The following is a 22,468-nucleotide window of genomic DNA, read 5'->3' on the forward strand; positions in this document are numbered from 1 at the left end:
ACTCACTCTGGAGACCAGGCTGGCTTCAACTCAGAGATCCACCTGCCTCTGCTTTTTTTGAGTGCTAGGGTTAAAGGTGTGTGCCATGACCTCCTAGCTTGCAGCCAGTGTCCTTAATGCTGAACCAACTCTTCTGTCAGCCCCACAGGTAGATCTCTGAGTTCAAGGTCATCCTCATCAACCTGACATTACAGGTTCCAGGCTAGCCAAGTTTCCTGTGTAAGGAAACTCTAGCCCAAAAAAAATGGCAGTGCTTCCTTAGTACTGTCAAATAGAACAGTGACCCTTGGACCCAGGATGTACAGCAGTTTTTCAGCAAAGCAGCCTTCTCCTGGCTGCAGTAGCTTATTTGTAGCTCGTTTTGCTACTGTCAGCTTGATGCTTGCACACCTGGCATGTGATTGGTGTTGACTGTGACTGCTGGACAGAGCATCTGCAAAATGGGACTTTCCTCTGCAGTCTGCTGTAACCAACAGTGATTCAGAGCCTCAGGCCAGACTGACTCCCCATCACTAACTCTGTTGAAGAGACCCTCATCTTGTTCCTTTGCCCATCTGCCTACATCTCTGAGTTGCTAGAACCCAAGTGCACATTTTAAACATTAGTAAATTTCATTGTGTATGGAAACTGGAGGACAGCCTTTGGAAGTTGGTTCTTTCCTTCCACCATGTAGGTTCTAAGAATTGATGCAGACTTGGTGGCAAATCCCTGCTGACCTCCGTTGTGCTCTTGATTTTTACGTAGCAAAGAAAATGAAAACAGTTGGGTGAGAGACTAGCTCAGTCACACATCTTTTGTTTGTCAACTGCTGTCTAGGCTCTGGTAATTGCTGTTTCTTTCTTTCTTTTTTTTTTTTTAAAGATTTATTTATTTTTATTTTATGTGCATTGGTGTTTTGGCTGCATGTGTGTCTTTGAAGGTGCCAGATCCCCTGGAACTGGAGCAATAGACAGTTATGAGCTACCATGTGAGTGCTGGAAATTGAACCTGGGTCCTCTGGAAGAGCCATCTTCCCAGTCTGTAAATGATGTTTTAATACCTAAAGGAATTATTAGTGGAGTGGCCAGAAGAAAAAGAGGGAGAAAGAGCAGGTTAAATAGGCAGGGGAACAGACTGTGGAAGTGGCTCATCAGTTATAATACTGAGAGCTGAGGAGGGGAGGAGTTACAGTGTGACTGGCACCATAACTCAGTGTTGCTGTTGTACTTGAGGCCCCACTAAGAGAAGCTCAGCATGCTGACAAGGACCACACACATGCACTGTGAGAGAGATGCAGAGGCTGAGGAGGGTAAGAGAAACCATGGACCCTGGAGCTAAGTAGTTCATGGTCTTTTGTTATTTTTAAAGGATCAAGTCAAACATCTTTGAACATTTCTGTGTAAGCTGGGAGACCCTGTATTGAATTTCAATGGGACTTTTTTCTTTAATCCTTTGATGAAGATTAAAAATTTCCATATGAATGTAAGAATCAAACAACTGAATCAATGCTTCACACCAATGCAGACAGCAAATACTCCTTGGTCCCTCCCCTGGGAAACGAGTCCTTTCGAAGAAGTGACAAAGCACAGACAGCTGAAGGCTCTTTGGGGCCATCATGACACAGACAGAACTGTCACTGCAACAGGCAAGCAGCCTTGGCACACAGTCCCATCAGCAGGCACTCTCGTGGGGAGCGACTTGTTGTTCTGAACTGCCAGGTCACAGCCACTCCTGGGGGCTCAGTATCAGCTTAGTTCCCATATTGTGCAGCTCACAGCTGTGCTGATCGAAGGCTACTGTGAACCATGGTAGAGCAGCTTGACCTTAGGCCTATCCATTTCAAGATTTATCACCCATGTTCAATTTTTAGGGTCATGTATATATTATTGTTGGGGGGGGTTGTTTGTTTGTTTGAGACAAGGTCACTTGTCCTGTAGCCTCGGCTGGCCTGGAGTTTACAATCCTCATGCACCTACCTCCCAAATGTTGAGATTACAAGCATGAGTCACCGCACCTGGCTCAGTATACTTTATACTGAAATTTACTAATGTTTAAAATGTACACTTGGGTTCTAGCAACTCAGAGATGTAGGCAGATGGGCAAAGGAACAAGATGAGGGTCTCTTCAACAGAGTTAGTGATGGGGAGTCAGTCTGGCCTGAGGCTCTGAATCACTGTTGGTTACAGCAGACTGCAGAGGAAAGTCCCATTTTGCAGATGCTCTGTCCAGCAGTCACAGTCAACACCAATCACATGCCAGGTGTGCAAGCATCAAGCTGACAGTAGCAAAACGAGCTACAAATAAGCTACTGCAGCCAGGAGAAGGCTGCTTTGCTGAAAAACTGCTGTACATCCTGGGTCCAAGGGCCACTGTTCTATTTGACAGTACTAAGAAAGCAATACAAAATCCTTTTTCTAAGATTTATTTATTTTATGTATATGAGTTAACACTGTAGCTGTCTTCAGACACACCAGAAGAGGGATTTGGATTCTATTACAGATGGTTGTGAGCCACCATGTAGTTTTTGGGATTTGAACTCAGGACCTTTGGAAGAGCATTGAGTGCTCTTAACTGCTGAGTCATCTCTCCAGCCATTCATTCATTCATTCATTCATTCATTCATTCATTCATTCAATTATAAGTACACTGTAGCTGTCCTCCGACACACCAGAAGAGGCATCAGATCTCATTACAGATGGTTGTGAGCCACCATGTAGTTGCTGGGATTTGAACTTAGGACCTTTGGAAGGGCAGTCAGTGCTCTTAACCAGGCCTCTTCTTGAGTGCAAATAATTTCTGACCCAAGATGATTCAGTGAGGTTTCTTATATTTGGGCACTCTTTCTTTCCAGGTCAATCACTTCTATCCGAAGCGAACTGATTCCATACCTAGTAAGAAAACAGTTTTCCTCAGCTTCCTCACAGCAAAGGCAGGAAGACAAAGAAGAGGATGTAAAGAAAAAGGAGCTGAAGTCTTTAGGTGGGTCTTTGGGTTGGTGCATTAAGACAGGCAGGGATGGGAGGGCCTTTAGAGAGAATGACACCCAAGAGGCTCACCTTAAGACTGCCAGTGCTTCTCTAGTTTACAGGGAAAACAGGCTAGCTGACCTCACTCCCTGAACTCTGGATGCTCTTGGTCAGGCAAAGTCAGGCCCTGTCCTTCAGAGGGACAGGCTGATCAAGCATATAATCTACTTGATTAGTTCCCCACTAAATCATTAGGTCTTCAGAGTCTCCTTATCACATCTCAGTTTCCCTCGGGTGCAGGCAGACCTACCATTTTCTGTCAATAAATGCAAAGTGGTGAAGTGTACAATTCCAACCAGAGGCCAACCAGACTGTCCCGTTACAGGATCTGAGGATGAAATCTGTTTTGTTTGTCCCTGCCCCGTCCTAGGCTCTTACCTGGTCTTATCAACAAGGTACACAGAGATGATGGCACGATGTCTGCAGTCACTGCCTCAGCAGCACAGCCCCGGCTCTGACAGCTGCCCCTTGTTAACACCAGCTGTGACTGAGCAGATACTCAGTCTCAGTCATCACCCCGCAGAATTAAAGGCCTTTAACATTTGCTGTGATGGCTGAAAGAGGGCAGTTGTGGCTCCAGACAATATGGTCTGACATAGCTCAGCATCCTGATGTTGTAGTGGAGACCAGCTGGACACTAAAGCCTGCATACATGCTGTGTCCTCTCACGATTTACAGAGGGCACATTTTATTTTTCTTAGTAATACTTGATTATTGCTTTTAAGTTTTTGCTTTGTTTAGGGATTTTGATTTGTTGTTATTGCTGTTGTTGGAGACAAGGTCTCCCTATGTAACCTTGGCTAGCCCAAATTCTTAGAGATCCACCTGCCTCTGGCTCCTGAGTCCTAGGATTAATAGGCACCACCATGCCCAGCCAAACTTGATTTTAGAATCTCTTCTCAAGCATTAGTATAGTACTTAGAATATTTTTAAGATGCTTACACTTCAAGCATATAAGAAAATGCACTGTCTTCTTCTCATTGATTTAGTCCTCTCAGCTATATTGGGGTTTCCTCGGGGTCCAAGCTTATTGATGAGTTTCAAGGGAAGAAATATCTGTGTCTCCTGTGCCACCTTTCTCTTTATTTACTCTGGATGTTTGCTTTGAAGATATTTACAGTTTTATAAAAAAAGACAACACCCTGACTTTGGCTCCCTATGATGCCTGCTGGAATGCTTTTCGAAGAGACAAGTGGGAAGATTTGTCTAGGTCACAAGTTCGCTGCTATGTCCACATCATGAAGGAAGGACTTTGCTCTCGAGTAAGCACACTGGGACTCTACATGGAAGCCAACAGACAGGTAAGAATGTGGGCTCAAGGACTTCCTGCCCCAGCCAAACCCAGCTTTTTGTTAGGGATATGGTAACATTCACGGTCTTCACTCCTGAAGCTGAGCAAGACTTGGAATGTCAAGGAAGACTCCAAAGACAGGAACTCAGTGGGTTCAAGAAAGGGCTAGATCTCCAGGAAGATTAGCTTCTGAGTTGTGGATACAACAGCTCTCCTCATTGGTTCAGGGTAGACATTTGTGTAATAACTACTTCCTAAGTAAGCAGATAAAGCCAGACATGATCGTATATATCTGTAACCCAGCTCTCAGGAGGTTAAGACTTGCAAAGCGGAAGCTAGCCTGGGCTATGTAGCAAGTTCTTTCACACATGTGATGAAGGACTTGGGAGGCAGAAGCAGGAAGATTTGGGTTGAGGGCCTACTTGGATAGCATAGCAAGATCTGTCTCCAGGACAAAAAGAATAAAACAAATAAATACTGTCTAACCATGTAGCTTGTTAAAATAATACAGAGGAAGCTTCCTCAAGAAAGCAAAAATATAGCTGGAAATATAGGCCCATTGGTAGCATACAGCAATCCCTGGGCTCAGTTCCCATACTGCACAAACTGGGTGTTCTGCCTGTAATCCCAGCATCAGGACAAAGAAACTAAAGTATTAGAATTTCGAGGTCATATTGGCTTCATACTGAGTTCAGAACCAAACTAGGCTAGCAAAACCCTGTGGGGATTTATTCTTTGTTGTTGTTTAAGGTAAACTGAATTTTAAAAAGACAAAAGAGAATGGGAGGAGTGGAGAGAGGAAGGAAGAGCTGAGAGTGACCAGGTGACCCAAGGAAGGATGTCTAGTAGAGAACTGACAGGAATACATGGTAGTGAGGACGCAGGTCTCAGTGAAGGTATAGGCAGAGAAGGCTGAGGGAGAGGGAAGAATGAGACCAGGAAGTGAACATAGGTGGAGGGAAACCTTGAGAGTAAGAAAAGAGTTTGAATGAGGTCATAAAACAATTATGCTGGCTTTGTTCCTGTTAGAATTTTGAAAACTGTCACTGGGAGGTGTAACTGGGGTAGAAAATAGGATAAAATACAGAAAAAATATTTAAAATATCATTGAAAATTGAGATTTCCAGGTTCTTGAATCTTCAAGACTAATAGGCAGGTTGATGGTACATGATTTAAATCCCAGCCCTTAGGAGGCAGAGGCAGGTGGATCTGAGTTCAAAACCAGCCTGATCTATATAGTGAGTTCCAGGATAGCCAGGGCTACATAGAAACGTTGTCTTAAATAACAACTAAAGACTCATACTAAATGATGGATGTACGTCAGGTTCTGACCTTACACTGCATCCAATGTGGATTGCTTATAAATCCAAGAAAATCCCAGACCAGAGAACTAGAAGGAAGCACAGTGTGCTCCACATTTATGCAGAACTAGATTTTCTCAGTCTGGTGTAGAAGCAGGTTTAGAAATAGGCTGAGGCTGAGAAAACATCCTCTAATGTGCTGGCTAGGCCTGCACAGCAGATAGATCCATAGGCCCTTGGCTGCATGTTGTAGGGGAAACTCATGGCTGGGCTTGAAGGGTAGTCTTCGAGTGCCACCATAACCAGTGCTGGTGAGGTCTCCCCAGCCTCACAGTATTGTGTGTGCTAGAATCACAGATGGATTCCTTCCGTGTATTTAAAGTAGCCAAATCCTTGCATACCTTCAATCTGCATTTCATTCCATCCTTTTTTTAAAATTGAACAACTTTATTTTAAAAAAACAAAAATAAGTGTACAGATTTTAAAAGCATTTTTGCATAAAAGTATATGAATACATTTTTGTCAGTACTTGATATTTTTAAAGGTTTGATAGTATGCATTAAAATCTTACTAGTTACAATGAGCATAAAATACATGTAAAACAAGATGTAACCTGGAAATAGTCAAAGTTTTCTTGGTGTGTAAAGATTAAGCATAATGGTTTTTCATTTTCTTTTCTTTTCTTTTTTTTTTTTGCCTTTGTTTTTCTTGAACTTCATATAGTCTGTGAGTTGTTTCTGGGGTGTTCAGAGCTTTCTGGGGTTAGTATCCAATTATCAGTGACTGCATATTATGTCTGTTCTTTTGTGACTGGGTTATCTCACTCAGGATGATATTCTCTAGATGCATCCATTTTCTTAAGAATTTCATAAGGCCATTGTTTCTGATAGCTGAGTAGTACTCCATTGTGTAAATGTACCACAGTTTTTGTATCCATTCATCTACTGAACGACATCTGGGTTCTTTCCAGCTCTGGCTATTATAAATAGAGCTGCAATGAACATTGTGGTGCATGTGTCTTTCTTGTATGTTGGAGCTTCTCTGGGGTATATGCCCAGAAGTAGAATAACTGGGTCTTCAGGTAGTACTATGTCCAATTTTCTGAGGAACCATCAGACTGATTTCCAGAGTGGTTGTACCAGTTTACAACCCCACCATCAGTGGAGAAGTGTTCCTCTTTCTCCACATCCTCTCCAGCATCTGCTGTCATCTGAATTTTTGATCTTAAGCCATTGTGGTTGGTGTGAGGTGGAATCTCAGGGTTGTTTTGATCTGCATTTCCCTGATGACTAAGGATGTCAAGCACTTCCTTAGATGGTTCTCAGCCATTTGATATTCCTCAATTGAGAACTTTTTGTTTAGCTCTGTAGCCCATTTTTTAATAGGGTTGTTTGATTCTCTGATGTCTAACTTCTTGAATTCTTTGTATACCTTGGATATTAGGCCTCTATCAGATGTGGGGTTGGTAAAGATCTTTTCCCAATCTGTTGGCTGCCATTTTGTTTTCTTGAATTTCATTCCATCCTTAAGCAGGAAGAATATAAACTTTTTCTCACTTTCTTTGGAAGGACATGGATTCTTTCTCTGGATCAGTCCTGATTGTAAGTTTCTCTTATATTGCTCCTCTCCTCACATGGTACATGGCCACAGTAGTTCAGGAGGCAAGCAGAAGAACCCAGAATAATTCTGAGCAGGACTCTTAGTAGTCTATACCCCATTTGACCTCCCTTCCCATGAAACGTTAGAATACTAGGCCATAGGCAGGCTTAGCAGTCCCATGCTGGGGACGATGGCCGATACAACCGTGGCTGAGAGCCCTGTCCCTGACTGGGTGTTGAGCTCTAAAGTGTTTTTAGATGTTTCCATGTCTTTACTGACCAAACTTCTTTCCTCAAGGTACCCAAATTGCTATCTGTTCTTTGTCCTGAGGAATCGGTGGTCCATCCGTCAGCCCAGATTGCCAACAGACACCTGGTAAGTGCTAGTGTGAAGGCAGGACACAGATGAGACCGGGCACTGAGACTTGGTGACAGTTCAGATTGGAACCCTTTACCCTAGACCCCGTTAGCACAAGGGAAATCCCGTCTCCATCTTGGCTTTAGTAGTAGAATCTCACTCAAGCAGACTTCCTATGGCTGGAAAGATACCTCAGTAGATGTTATATCCTGCTAAGCCTGGCAACTGAATTCAGTCCCTGGAACTCTCGCGGTAGAAGAGAAATGGCTGAACAGCTGTTCTCTGGTTTCTGCACATGTATCATGGCATGTGCACGCACATCTCCACACACACAAAGTATAAAAGAAGAAGTCTTCCCTCCTAGCAGATGTCGTGGTACAGCTATAATCTTACCATTGAGGCAGCAGAGCCAGGAAGATTCCAAATGCAAAACCTGGCTGAGCTCCTCTGCCAGGTGCATTGCTGTCCTGGGAAAGAGTAAGACTGTGCCTCAAAATAAAAAGTAAAAGCAAGGGCTGGGGTTCTAGCTTAGTGGTAGAGCACCTGTTCAGCATGGATGACTCTCTGAGTTCAATATCCAGTATTGCACAAGAATGGGGAGTTCCTGAAGCTAGATGGAGTAGCACACTCCTGCAGCCATGACATTCAGGGGGCTAAAGTAAGAGGACTGTAAGTTCTAAGCTAGCCTGAGATGCATAGCAGGAAAGACGCTTAGGGTTGCATAGTAAGACCTTGTCTCCAAAAGCAATAAAGAGGAGGAAAGATCCAGGCAGCTACCACATGCTTTCATCCCAGAACTCAGTAGACAAAAGCAGATGGAGCTCTGTAAGTTTGAGGCCAGCCTGGTCTACATAGCAAATTCTAATCCATCCAGGGATACATAGTGAGATTCTTCTCCCTCTGTCCCCCTGCCACCACTACCCCCCAGAAGAGGAAGAAGAGGAAGAGACTTTCTGAGGCCCAGGTGGCATTACATACTTATGATTGGAGCAGTAGGACCTGAGACAGGAGCACTGCAAGTTCCAAGCCAGCCTGGGCTACATAGTAAGACCTGTCTCAGAATAAAAAGAGGACAAAGATTTCCAGGACAGGTAATGGTCCTATAAACAGGAGTCTATGTGGTGTTGGGCGTAGAACAGGTGCTTCCACTCTGCTCATGACTTCCCAGTTTGCACACTCTAAAGTCTGTTCATGGCAGTGTGACTTGTGTTTGTCTGGTTGATTGGGTTTTGTATTTTGAGCCAGAGTCTCACAATGTAGCTCTGTGTCCTGGAACTAACTACTAAACCAGGTTGGTTTTCAACTCACAGAGATCAGCCTGTCTCCACCTCCCAAGTGCTGAGGTTAAGGTGTGTGCCACTTTGCCTGGTTCAAACTTGTAATCAGCCACTCAGAGGCCAAGGCAGGAGGATAAGTTGGAGGCCAGCCTGGCCTAAGTATACAAATATGTGAGTGTACACATATGTTGACTTGTTCAATTTTTATTCTTGTTAGTTGGAGCTGATATTAAGAAAGCTGTTTGATCCATTGGGTCTTGAGAAATACTGCTAATCATCTGCCCTAAGTTATTTCTATGTGAAGATCCCATTAAATGTCAGCTCAAAGGATGAGGGTTGGGATTAATGGTTTTCTGTTTGCCTTCTACAGGTTGGAGCTGACAGCCTTGTTGGGTCAGATACACAAGTTGGAGAGAAGTCCTCTATCAAGCGCTCTGTCATTGGCTCATCCTGTGTCATACGAGACAGAGTAACTATTACCAATTGCCTTCTCATGAACTCTGTCACCGTGGAAGAAGGGTATGTCTCCCTCTGTGCCTTTTCGAGTAAGGCTTCTGGTAGCCCTAGGAGCTTTGTTGGTCCCACCTAGCCTAGGAAGGAATTGCTGTGGTGACAGGAAAGAAGGGAAGAAAGAAGTTGGTGCCTTTGGAGTTTGAATTTTTCCTCCACAGTGACGTGAACTCTTAGAATATCACTTCTGTTCTCACACACCACAACACAGTGCTCCTGTGAGAAACTGCTGAGAACTATTCTTGGGTTCCAACACTAGTTAGCTCTTCCCAATGCTACAGTGACATTGTGCCAGTGCCTAAGTGTCACTTTTCCCCTGTAATGTCCCAGAGCCTCCTAGAGGCAGGGGCACAGGAGGAATGGACATGCTGTGCTTTGAGGGCAAGCTTCTCTATACATTTTGGCCTTAACCCAGGCTGGTCTGGGACTTGTTATGTAGCCCAGCCCAGCCTCCTACCCATAAGCACCTGCTTCAGACCCTGAATGCTGCAGTCATCCCCAGCTGAGAAACCGTCTCAAGTATGCCCAACCTTCGACATCGTGACACAGCATTGTCATCTACAAAGTTCAAACTCTTAGGAGATGCTCTGTAGGTAAGAGCACTTGCTACACAGCATGAGGACCTGAATTTGAATCTTCAGTACACACAAAAGCCAGACATGGCCACATGTGCCTTTAGCTGCAGCATTGGAATGGGGAGACAGATGGATCCCAAGCATGCCATAGCCTGCCTGCTCAGCTGGAACAGTGCTTCCGGTTCAGTAAAAGACCTCGTGTCAAGGGTTTTGAGGCACAGTCTCGTTGCAGGCACATGTGTGCATGCTTACACACAAACATCACATATGTAAAATTAAAAACTTGAAAGTAAAAGTACAAAGTCCAAGATGAGGGCTTGTCTAGCTTATGCACATGCAAGGCCTGGGTTTAATTCTAGCACCACAAAAATTGGAAAAGCAGGAGGATCAGGGATTCAAGATCATCTTCAGCCACACAGGGATTCAAGGCCAGCCTGAAATGCATGAGACTCTGCCTCAAAACCACAAAAGAAACATTTGCTGAAACTGAATTTAAAACCAACAAAAGCATGGTTCCTCAGCAGCATAGTAAGGCACTATAACCCAGGACTTCAGCAGGCAGAGGTAACAGGATTCAAATTTAAGACTAGCCCGGATTATATATGACAAGTTTAAGGTCAGCATAAGATACGTACAAAACCTTGTCTTAAATAAAAAGAAGCCAAGCATTGTCACACACCTTTAATCCCAGCACTTGGTCAGCAGTGAGTTCCAGGACGGCCGGGGCTATGTAGAGAGACCCTGTCTCCAAAAAGAAAAAGAGAGCATAAGAGACTCAGTTTGTGGGGCTGGAGAGATGGCTCAGCGGTTTAGAGCACTGACTGCTCTTCCAGAGGTCCTGAGTTCAAATCCCAGCAACCACATGGTGGCTCACAACCATCTGTAATAGGATTCTATGTCCTTTTCTGGTGTGTCTGAAGAGATATAGTGTACTCACATACATAAAATAAATAAATAATTCTTTTAAAGAGAGAGAGAGATTTGCTGTGTAGCACTGGCTGGCTTAAAATTCACCACTACGCTAGGCTGGACCTGAACTTACAGAGATCCACCTGCTTTTGCCTCTTCTAGGATCAATGATATGTGCCATGCCCAGCAAAGCATTTTTTTTCTTTAAAGGTAGAGTTTCTCTGTATAGCCCTGGAATCCTGGAATCCTGGAGTTCCCTTTGTAAATCTGGATGGCCTCAGACTCACAGATCCTCTGTCCTTCTTCTCTAGTACTGGGATTAAGGTATCCAACTGCCAAAACAATTTTTTTTTTTTTAAATCACTGGGCTGGCTCAATGTAGTAGCAGATTCATAGCATTCAAGAGACAGGCAGGAGGACCCAATAGTTAAAAGCCAACCTGGGTACATTGTGTTCAAAGAATAAGGCCAAAAGTTGTGGGGGTGGGGGTGATGTAACCCCCATTGGGCTGAATCTGTCAGGGAAGTTCAGTTGAATAATTGTGAAGTGGTTCCATCTGGCCTTGAATCCCTGGATCAACAATCCTTTAACTGCCCAAATAGTCCTGAACTACCACACCCCACTCATAACAAAACACTGGAGAAAATCGTCAATCTTTACAGTTCAGAGTGACTAATTGGGCTGGGAATCTTAGTAAAGCACTTCCCTTCCGAGCATGAGTGCCAAGTCTGATCTCCAGAGCCTGCCTTAGAAAAGAGGGAGAGCTGGTGAGACTGCTTGGCACTTAAGAACACTGGCTACTCTTCCAGAGGACCCCAATTTGAATCCTAGCATCCACATGTCAGTGAGGCTAGTGAATCTCTGTGGATTTGAGGCCAGCTAAGGTTACATAGTAAGACCCTATCTCAAAAAAAAAAAAAAAAAAAAAAAAAAAAGGAACACGTGCATACACTTTGGAGGCTGAGGCAGGAGAATCATTGAGTCAGAGCCAATCCAAACTAAGAGGGAGGTCTCATCTCAAAACAAAAACACTAATGACTAATGACCAAGAAGGTCATGAGATTACCTAATCCTGTGAATTAGCATCTGGTGATAAGGTCAAATATCTTGTATCCCATATGAACCTTTCCCCGTTATTTTGGGGTCACTTAGTTTTAATTATATAGGATAAACTTAAAAATGGTAATTAAAATGCAGACATGTGAATTTTGACTGCCTTTTTGTTATTATGTTTGGACTGAAGGTCAAAGTGGGGCATAAGTCTACTTAGAACTCTTTCATATTCCTGGTGTGCTTGGTTCTGGCAGCAGTTGTGGGCTGCAAAGACCTTGTGAACAGTGGGTTGGATACTGCCCAAAGTCCTCAGGGCCAGAGAAATGCTGTGGGGCCACCTTGGGAAAGGTGTAGGCGAGACTGTTCTGAGAAAGTTCTTGCCTGTCTTTCTATGACAGGCAGTGTTCAGAAATCAGAAGTCTAGTGAGGGTGGGAGATGGGAGGGTAGGTGAATGCCTGCTGTGCAAGCTCCAGGCTTGGCTCAGACCCTCAGGACCCGTGTAAAGAGGACAGGGCAGCCCATGTCTGGAACCCAGTGCTCCTTCAACAAGACTCAATGCAGAGACCAAAATCCTCAGGAACTCAAGGCTAGCTTGGCATCAGCAAAGAACCAGAGAAGACCCTGTCTAGAAGATAGATGACAAGAACTGACCTCCATGCTGTCCTCTGACGTCTACACAACGTGCCCACACACATGCACATAAATGTACACACAAACAAATGTGGGGGGTAGGAAGGGGGGACTGAAGAAATGGCACACAGGCAGGCAGGCAGACAGACAGACAGACAGACAGACAGACACACACACACACACACACACACACACACACACACGACACTATATAAACAGGCTGCTTTTCCGAGGTCCTGAGTTCAGTTCCCAGCAACCTTATTTTGTTTGTGTGTGTTTTTGTTTTGGAGCCTAGCCTCACGTAGCCCAGGCTGATCTTGAAGACCAGCATGTGCATTTAGTTGCTGAGCCATCTCTAACCTGTTTTGTTGGAAACCTAACTGAGGTCATCTGTAATAGCAGTATGAGCTCTTAACCTCTGAGTCATCTCTCCAGCCCCTTGTTTTCTCTTTACTTTTTATATTAAGACAGTCTGGCTAAGTTGCCTGAGCTGGCCTTGACTGGCTCTGCAGCCCAAACAGGCCTTAAATTTGATCTTTTAGAAAGATCTTCTGCTTAAGCCTCCCACGTAGCTGGAATTACTGGTTTGTACTGCCAGGTCCCAGCTTCCAGACCCCTTTTTTCAGGTCATTCCAAACTCTTTAATGTTGCATTGATTGGTTGGTTGGCTATAAATAGTTTTCCTATATAGCCCAAGCTAACCTATATTTAATTCTGTAGCTAGCTATGGATGGCCTCGAACTTCTGATTCTCCTGCCTTCATCTCCCAAGTGCTGGGATTGCAGGTATAAGACACCTTGTTCAATTTAAAGTGAACCTTCTTAAAACTAAGAGTGTGACACACAACCTGCCTGTATCTGTAATATGTTGGGAGCCTATGCTTGTTTGACCAGCAGTTCCTCTTGGCTCTTTCAAAACCATTGCAGTGCTGGGCAAGAAGCTCCATGGTGTGATATTCCCCAGTATGTGCGAGAGCCTAGGCTCAGTCTCTGTTATCAGAAGGGAAAGAGAAACAGAAATACTACCCTTAAAGGATGAAGCCAGGTGGTAGTGGCACACACCTATAATCCCACACTCGGGAGGCAGATGCAAGCAGACCTCTATGAGTTCAAGTCTAGCTAGTCAACAGATTGAGCTCCAGGACAGCCAAGGAGGGCTACAAGGGAGAAAAAACTGTCTCCAAAAAAAAAAAAAAAAAAAAAAAAAAGAGTGGGATATGCCTATGCTAGCTTGGTTTATGTGATGTCAGGGATCAAATCCACAACACTATGCAAACTGATTCTCCTGCCTCATATTCAGGATCCATGTCAAGTAGCTCATAACCACCTGTAACTCCAGTTTCAGGGACTATGGCGCCCCCTTCTGGCCTCTTCAGGTACCTCCTCACTTGTTTGCAGGCACACATACACATGAATAAAAATAAAATACATCTTTAAAGTAAAAAGGCAGAGCACACGTAAAATTCCAGTCTGGGGAAGTGGAGACAGGAGGGATCCGTAGGGCTTGCTGACTGGCTAGTTTGACAGTCAGTAAGCTCCAGGTTCACATGAGATCCTGTCTCATTGGATGAAGAGCTAGCTTGTAAGATGGCTCAGCAGGTAGCGGTGCTTGCTGCCAAGCTTGGCGACCTGAGTTTGATCCCCAGAATCCACATGGTAAAAGTAGAGGGCAAGAGGACTGCCTCAAGTATAAAGCCAGCCTGGGATACACGAGTTCAAGGCCAGCCTGCACTACAGTATAAGACCCTGTCTCAAAAAATGAACATGCAGGTGAGATATTGCACACTTTTAATCCCAGCAGTCAGAAGGCAGAGGCCTCCTTTGCTGGAATTAAAGACAATTTGTGATAACTTCAATGAAAGTGAGGGATGATGAGACAAATGCTCAGGAAACAGCATCTTGCCCGGTTTTCACCTAGAAGTCTACATAGAGCTGCTGAGCAGAAGCCACAGGATTCCTTCCCGTCAGTCAGCCTTCTTCTTCCAGTCATATCTACAATTTCTACAATGCTCATCTACATACCTGTCAGCACATTGCACATAAACCAGATAAAGTGATCAATAAAGGAGGCTCCTGCAGACCCTTGTCAGAACTGCTAGACAAGGAAAAGCAGGCTCTGGGTTGCTGTGGGAATCTGACCTCAGCCACCCCAGCTACTTCTAACAGTGACTGTTCCCATCCATTTCCAGATCCAATAGAGCCAGGGAGCAGTCTTTAATTATGTCTTTGTCAACAAAGAAACAGCTCTCACCTCAAAGGAATAGATGTGGTTTATTCTGGAGCCAAATATGAGTGGCCATGGCCCTGGAACATAGATTTAGGTCTCCCCCAAAATAATCATGTTCCAATAAGGTTGCAATCTTGTGAACTTTCTTTAGTAACAGAACAAAGAAAGTCATGAATCAAAACACTTTTCCAATATGTTAGTGGGCTACATTGGGTAGGCAGGTTACAGCAAGACCCGTAGAACTTTGGCCTTAGATGTTGCCTGACAGCACCCTTAATCTTCACTGGAAACTTGAGCTTGTTAAGTTAATGCATTCCAAAGGTGTTTATCTGTTAGTCACAGGATGTTAGTTCAACATGGTGGTGGGCAAGAACTAAAGATAGCCCAAAATAACTTGTAATTAGGCTCTGGACCTACAATGTTCCAACCTTTGCACATCACTGAGGTCATCAGCCTTTGCGGACACAGCTTCTTTCCAGGAATCCTCGTTCACAGCCTCTTGTCTCCCAGGGTTTTCTCGTCTGTCCACAGCTTTCCACCTTTTGCCTGGCTCTAGAGCATACTTTCAGGATCTTAACAACTGATAGGAAGCTACTGCCTTCAGAGATCAGATGTTGCTTTTGCTAATTGGAAACCTGTTCTGTCCCTGGAACCATTGTATATAAGGCATTTGTACCTTCCTTATTGCCCTCTGTAGGGGATTTTTCCCAAGGATCTGGAGCTGACTGTAATGCTTTGCAGTTTGGACAAGTTGCAAAGTTCTGGGTTGTACCTTGTGGAACACCCACTGAATGTATCCTGAGACTGCCAAAAAGCAAACTAATACTAGTCCCATTCATACCACCCACAGAGACACTTCAGCTCTCTAGAAGAACAGGCTTTAATGTACCCTAGGGATGGAGATGGCATAGACAGCCTGTTTCCTGTCTTGCTTTGGTCTACAGTAAAGCTGTCTGCAGGGAAAGTGCCTGGTGCTTCAGGGGCCCGCTCATGCTCACAATGATTTGTCTGAAGGCTGCTCTGAATTTTAGTACCAGGTCAAAATTCTATCATCTTACATGGATGAACCCCTAGGCTTCTGGGTTGTACCAGGGGCTTGTTCTGTAGCAGAGTCCTGCCCAACATCTTGCCTGTGATATCAGCAAATCCTTATAGGTGTAGGCCATACTCATTGGAAGTTCAACCTCATGAATATATGAATAAGGCAGCTTTAGTAATCCTGATACCATTGGGCATGATGGCCTACACCTTTAATCTCAGTACCTAGGTGACATAGGCATGAAGATCTCTGAGTTCAAGGCCAGCCTGGTCTACAAAGTCAGTTCCAGGACAGCCAGGGCTACACAGAAAAACCCTGTATTGAAAAATAAATAAATAACCAGAAAACAAATAATTTAGAATGTATACACACTCCTCCCCCAATCCCTAATGAGTACCTTTTTGTTTAGCTAGAGTCCGTGGTAGGAGCTGTGGGAGCGCACTGTTTCCATACTTGATCCAAAAGATCCTTAATTTCTGGGCCTCAATGACACTTATCCTCTGATCCTAGATAAGGCATGATGAGTGAGCCTACAGCCTGGCCTCAGACTTCACCCCTACACCAAGGAGAATTTGAATGGCACTTAACGCCAAGAACCTGGTATCTAGAGAACTAGAACCAAGCTAGGAGCCTGGCATAGTGGCACACAGTGCTTGAAAGGTAGAGACACAAACTCTCTGAGTTTGAGGCCACTATAATGTCTTCCAGATCCCAGAACCCATCAAAAAGTTGGCCCTGACCTCTGCACACACAAACTGTAGCACATGTGTGCCCCCCCACAAATAGATATATAATCATTTTTAGAAAGTTAAAAAAAAAAACTTGATTGCTGAGGTGTTTGCATATTCCATAATTGTAGCATTTGGTAGGTGGAAGATCAAGAGTTTGACATCGTAGAGCGGTGGTGGCATACACTTTTATTCCCAGTACTCAGGAATCAGAGGCAGGCCAATCTCTGAGTTCAGGGATAGCCAGGGCTACACAGAAAGACCTTGTCTCAAAAAACTGTGAGTCCCAGGTTGTTCTTGGCTACATGGTGAGTTCAAGGCCAGCCTGCCTCAAAAAAAAAAAAAAAAAAACAAAAACAAAAACAAAAAACCAGGCACATCATTTAGAGGTAAAGAGTTTGTCCAGCATATCTAATGCCCTAGATTTAGTCCCCATTACCCAAAGAGAACGAAGAGAAGGAGAAGTCAAGTAAGGACTTTGAAATCATTATGAATGTAGCCCTGCTCCAAAGTCCTCTAAAGCTAAGTTCTCCCTTTGTGCCATTCTGTCCTCCAATAATAACTCCAGTCATATAGCCACCAATAGGACCGACAGCAGGTCTCGGCCTTCAGAAAAGCCTGAACTTCCTGGCTGGTTTTGTGGCGAGGCCCTGAGTCCGCTAATGTGGCTGCTGTGTTGGCTACTGTGTTACAGGAGCAGCATCCACGGCAGCGTCATCTGCAACAATGCTGTGGTCGAGGCAGGCGCAGAGATCAAGGACTGTTTGATTGGAAGTGGTCAGAGGATTGAAGCCAAAGGTAAGAACACCCCAAGTGTTGTGGAAGCCATTTTATCTATACCTTTGCACAGATAATACTTAGTGGGTAAGATACAGCAAGCAAGCTCATGTTTACAGTGCAAGTGAAAACATAAATTTATAGTCATCTCTGGAGAGCAGCTGATGCAATTAGCAAATTTTAGACATATATAACCATACTGCCAAAAAACTGAAAATATAACAATAGACACCAATACTTTCTATTTGTGTCTGAACATGGTAGAGGTGGCCAGTAATACAGCTTTGGTTCTGGAACGTGCTGTGGCCTCCTGAAGACCGTGATTGCTCATCTGATTTGTTTTGTGTGTGTGTTGTTTGGTTTTTTGTTTTTTGTTTTGTGTGTGGGGGTGGTTTAGTTTTTGTTTGGTTTGATCTGGTTTTGGGTTTTCAAGACAGGGTTTCTCTGTGTAGCCTTCACTGTCATAGAGCTCGCTCTGCAGACCAGGCTTGTCTTGAATTCACAGAGACCCACCTGCCTCTGCCTTCTGAGTGCTGGGATTAATAGCAGTGCTGTCACTGCCTAGTGTGTGCTGTTTGTTTTAATCAGAGCAAACAAACTCACTACAGAGAAGTGAGGAGGGACTTCAGGGAGGAATCCTTTTCTGTTTTTTAAGGAGGGTGACCCCCTAGATTTAATCTGGCAAAGGGGTTAGCAGGTCTCCAGGCATAACCTGGAGAACTATTCTCAGCTGCTTAGAAGTGCGGCTGTAAACTGTGTTTCACGCTTACTGTGCAGTACAACTTGTAAAAAGGCAGGTGGGAAACAACACCTGTGCACTGTTGACACCAAGGTCGGGGTATAAAGTGAATAAATAAATTAATGGGACACAAGAAACTGTTGATAAGCTTTTTCCTTTAGCAGCCTGTATAGCACCTTCTAGTATTATGATAGCTAGCCACCAGGGAAATGATTTCTGGTCAGTAGCAACTTGATTTTTCTGTGTACTATGGCCAAAATGTATGGTGTTTTCAGTAGTAGAGTGTCTTAGTTCTAGTGAGCAACCAGAAGCAATAGCAAATAGCCTGTTGGGTGGGTATCGTTTATTTGTTTGTTTATTAGTATCTGGGTATGTTGACACATATTCAGCGTTCAGGAGGTGGCAGCGGGCAGATCTCCATGAATTGGTGAATTCATATGATGAATGCTAAGCCACCCAAGGCTACAGCATAGTGAAATCCTATCTCCAAAGGGTCTAGAGAGATGACTCTGCAGTTTAATACTTACCATTCCTGCAGAGGACTTGCATTTATTTTTCAGCACCCACATGGCAGCTCACAACTGCCTGTAACTCTAGTTCCAGGAGATCTGATGCCTCTTCTGGTTTCTGTGGTTACTAAGTGCACATGTAACATACATTCAGGCAAATACTCATACTATGAAATTAATTTAATTTGATGAATAAAGTGTAGGAGAGCATGGTCACATATACTTGGAAAGCAACTCCAAAGAGATTAGGAATTGTCTTAGATAGAATTTTCATTGCTGTAAAGAGACACCATGACAACTCTTATAATGGACAATATTGAATTGGGGCTGGCTTACAGGTCCTGAGATTCAGTCCATTATCATCGTGGTGGGAAGCATGGGAGCATCCAGGCAGGCATGGTTCTGGAGGATATGAGAGTCTGCATCGTCGGGAGTGTGCTACATTGACTTTATGGCAGGATTTTTCGCTAACACCAGTAGAGCTTGCCTCTGTGACTGGAGTTTGGTTGTGGTCACTGTCACATGCTAAAAGAGAGAGAGAGAGAGAGAGAGAGAGAGAGAGAGAGAGAGAGAGAGAGAGAGAGTCTGCATCTTGTTCCAATGTCAAATAGGAAAAGACTGGCTTCCAGGCAACTAGAAGGTTCTTAAAGCCCACACCCACAGTGGCACATTTCCTTTAACAAGGCTACACCTCCTAATAGTGCCACTCCCTGGGCCAAGCATATTCAAACCACCACAGAAATATGGGGTCATTTTCCTCCACTAATGTGTTCTAGGTCAGCCTAAGCTACAAAATAAATCATCATAACCCTCAAGACCCGTTTCTTAGGGGCCTAGAAGACAGCTCAGTGCTGTCTGAATAAAGTACTTCCTGAATGAGTGTTAGAACCTAAGTTCAGATGCCCCAGCACTTATACAAAAGCTGAGCATGGTGGCAGTCATCTGTAATACCAGCCCTGGCACAGAAAGAGGCAGATCTCAGGTTTGCTGGCTGGCCTTTCCAGCTCAGAAGGCAAGCTGCAAGTTCATGGAGAAACCCTGTCCTGAAAATAAAGTAGGAACACCAAACATGGTGGCTTACTCCCTTAATCTCTGGAGACAGGTGAGCCAGAGAAGTATAGTGAGATTATCAATAAAATTAAATTAAAATAATAGCAACAATAGTAAGGTGACTTCTAACCTAGTCTCTCCTTTCTTAGCACAGCAATCCTCACCTCCCTTCTTGACAGCACTGGTCCTCACACCTACCGTGCACTCTGCCATTGGACTGCACAAACCCCCTACCCCCAGCCCAGAGACCCTATTACACAGTTGGCAGTGAAAAGCAGGAGACAAACAGGATGCTTCACTGGCATTCTACATACTATCTACAACAAAGTGTGGACCTCTTCTCTCTTGATCATAGTGATGAGTCATCTACTGAAGTGGGCCTGGGAAACTCAATGTCTTGAGCCATTTAACATAGGTCAAGTTCTGGTTGGTAAGAACTCTTCCTGATTTTAACAGTACCGTCTTTCATTTGTAGCATGAATCTCTGTTACATTGGCTTTCCCTCAGTTACCATGCTCCATTGTAAGCCCCCCTCTTTTTTTAAAGATTTGTTTATTTATTATATATATGAGCACTCTGTAGCTGTCTTCAGACACACCAGAAGAGGGCATCAGATTCCATGGTTGTGAGCCACCACGTGGTTGCTGGGATTTGAACTCAGGACCCCTGGAAGAGCAGTCAGTGCTCTTAACCGCAGAGCCATCTCTCCAAACCCCTACTGTAGCCTTTTAGGTTCTCTCTATTTGTGTTCAGGTGTGTGTAAGTGCAACTGTGTGCCACAGATCATGTCAAAGGACAACTTTCAGGACTTGGTTTTCTCCTTCCTCTGTGTTTCTGAGGTGGGGTCTCTGTTTTTACCAGACTGTGTACTCTAGGCTGGCTGGCCTGCAAACTTCCAGTTGGTTCTCCTGTTTCCACCTCCCATCTTGCTTCGGGGAATGCTGGGATTACAGACAAAAGCTACCACATCTGGCTTCTTTCATGGATTCCAGGGACTAAAATCAGGTCCTGAAGCTTCTGTGGGTCATCAGCCTTGAACAGCAGGTGCACTATCCCCTGCTGGGCCATCACACCCACTTTGAGCTGTCAACCTGACTCTAGCCCAGAGCTTTCCTTCTCCCTTCAGCTTCTGCTGTCAGAACTCCAGTATCACAGCAGCTCAGCAAACAGACCACACATCACAGGAGAATATATTTTGAGATAATTCATATTATTGTTAGTTATTAGTCTCTGGGTCTGATTTGTAAATTGTATTACAGACATGTATTTATAGGGAAAAAAGAGGCTGGAGAGGTGGCTCAGCAGTTAAGAGCACTGACTGCTCTTCCAAAGGTTCTGAGTTCAATTCCCAGCAACCACATGGTGGCTCACAGCCATCTGTAATAGGATCTTATGGTGTGTCTGAAGACAGCGACAGTCTACTCATATATAAAATAAGTTTTAAAAAGAAAAAGCTTGAGGGAGGGGGACACACCTTTAATCCCAGCACTTGTGGGATAGAAGCAGGCAGATCTCTGAGTTCAAGACCAACCTGGCCCAGAGAGAGTTCTAGGACAGTCAGGGGGGGAAACAGAAACAACCCACATAGTAGATATAGGGTTGCTTGGGGAAATGCTGTTCATCGTTTAATGGTGCCTTACACACCATACTCTTGCCATGTGAGCTTCCATCAGTTCCACCCTTGTGTGGGAAGATGCTCTCGTAGGCTCTTTTGAAGGGAACATGTCATCTCAAGAAGCAGCTGGATTTAGAGTGATTTTATTTATCTCTCTCTCTCTTTCTGTAGCTAAACGAGTGAACGAGGTGATTGTGGGAAATGACCAGCTCATGGAGATCTGAATCCTGAACAAGTCTGACCCCTTCCTTTTGGGCCCAAAACTACAGATGTTGGCTGGCCCACCTGTTTGACTCTGTATTTATTTTTCAATAAAGAATTTTCAGGCTGTAGGTGTGGCTCAGTGGTAAAGTGCTTGCCTAACATGCACAAGGCCCTAGCTTCCAGCCCTGCACTGAAAACAAAAGAAAAAAAGACTTCCAAAGGCACAGATGGCAGTCCCAGGTTCGTGGGCTCCAGGTATAACAGTGTGTGTTTGTGGGTTGTGTAGAGTCTATAGAGAACAGTGGAACGCTACACACAGTCTTCTATACCAAGGTTCACAGACAGGAAGCAGCTGTCCAATGGTGCCTCTGAAGACTACTTTCTTCAACCCACCCCAGTCTGTGTAGTGCCTTCCAACTGAGGTTGATCAAGAGTTTAAAGCCATCCTCTGGTACTTAGTGAGATCAAGGTTAGCCTAAGCTACCTAAGACTCTCTCCAGAAAAAAAGAAAAAAAAAAAAAACTAAAACTAAAATAAGGCTAGCAGGAAGGGTCAGCCAGTAATGGCCAGTGGTGCTCATGCATGCCTGATAACCTGCTTTCAGTCCCTGGAACCCACATAAAGGTGTTCTTGTGCACACAAACACACTCGTGCCCTTGCACACATACATGCCTGATAACCTGCTTTCAGTCCCTGGAACCCACATAAAGGTGTTCTGTGCACACAAACACACTCGTGCCCTTGCACACATACATGCCTGATAACCTGCTTTCAGTCCCTGGAACCCACATAAAGGTGTTCTGTGCACACAAACACACTCGTGCCCTTGCACACATACATGCCTGATAACCTGCTTTCAGTCCCTGGAACCCACATAAAGGTGTTCTGTGCACACAAACACACTCGTGCCCTTGCACACATACATGCCTGATAACCTGCTTTCAGTCCCTGGAACCCACATAAAGGTGTTCTTGTGCACACAAACACACTCGTGCCCTTGCACACATACATGCCTGATAACCTGCTTTCAGTCCCTGGAACCCACATAAAGGTGTTCTTGTGCACACAAACAC

General features: G+C 44.4%; 1 protein-coding gene across 1 annotated transcript in view; it reads left to right on the forward strand.

The window, feature by feature from the left end:
- The window catches only part of EIF2B3 (eukaryotic translation initiation factor 2B subunit gamma), a 59,961-nt gene extending 38,438 nt beyond the window's left edge, over nucleotides 1-21,523 (forward strand). Inside the window, exons 7-12 of the mRNA XM_080921536.1 lie at nucleotides 2,831-2,958; nucleotides 4,116-4,306; nucleotides 7,494-7,571; nucleotides 9,201-9,349; nucleotides 17,196-17,299; nucleotides 21,363-21,523. Coding sequence (XP_080777662.1) covers nucleotides 2,831-2,958; nucleotides 4,116-4,306; nucleotides 7,494-7,571; nucleotides 9,201-9,349; nucleotides 17,196-17,299; nucleotides 21,363-21,415 — 703 coding nt within the window. The 3' untranslated portion in view covers nucleotides 21,416-21,523. The remainder of the gene's footprint in view (nucleotides 1-2,830; nucleotides 2,959-4,115; nucleotides 4,307-7,493; nucleotides 7,572-9,200; nucleotides 9,350-17,195; nucleotides 17,300-21,362) is intronic.
- The last annotated feature ends 945 nt before the right edge of the window (nucleotides 21,524-22,468 follow it).

The sequence above is a fragment of the Micromys minutus genome, assembly GCF_963924665.1.
Source record: "Micromys minutus genome assembly, chromosome: 9".
Lineage (NCBI taxonomy): Eukaryota > Metazoa > Chordata > Mammalia > Rodentia > Muridae > Micromys > Micromys minutus.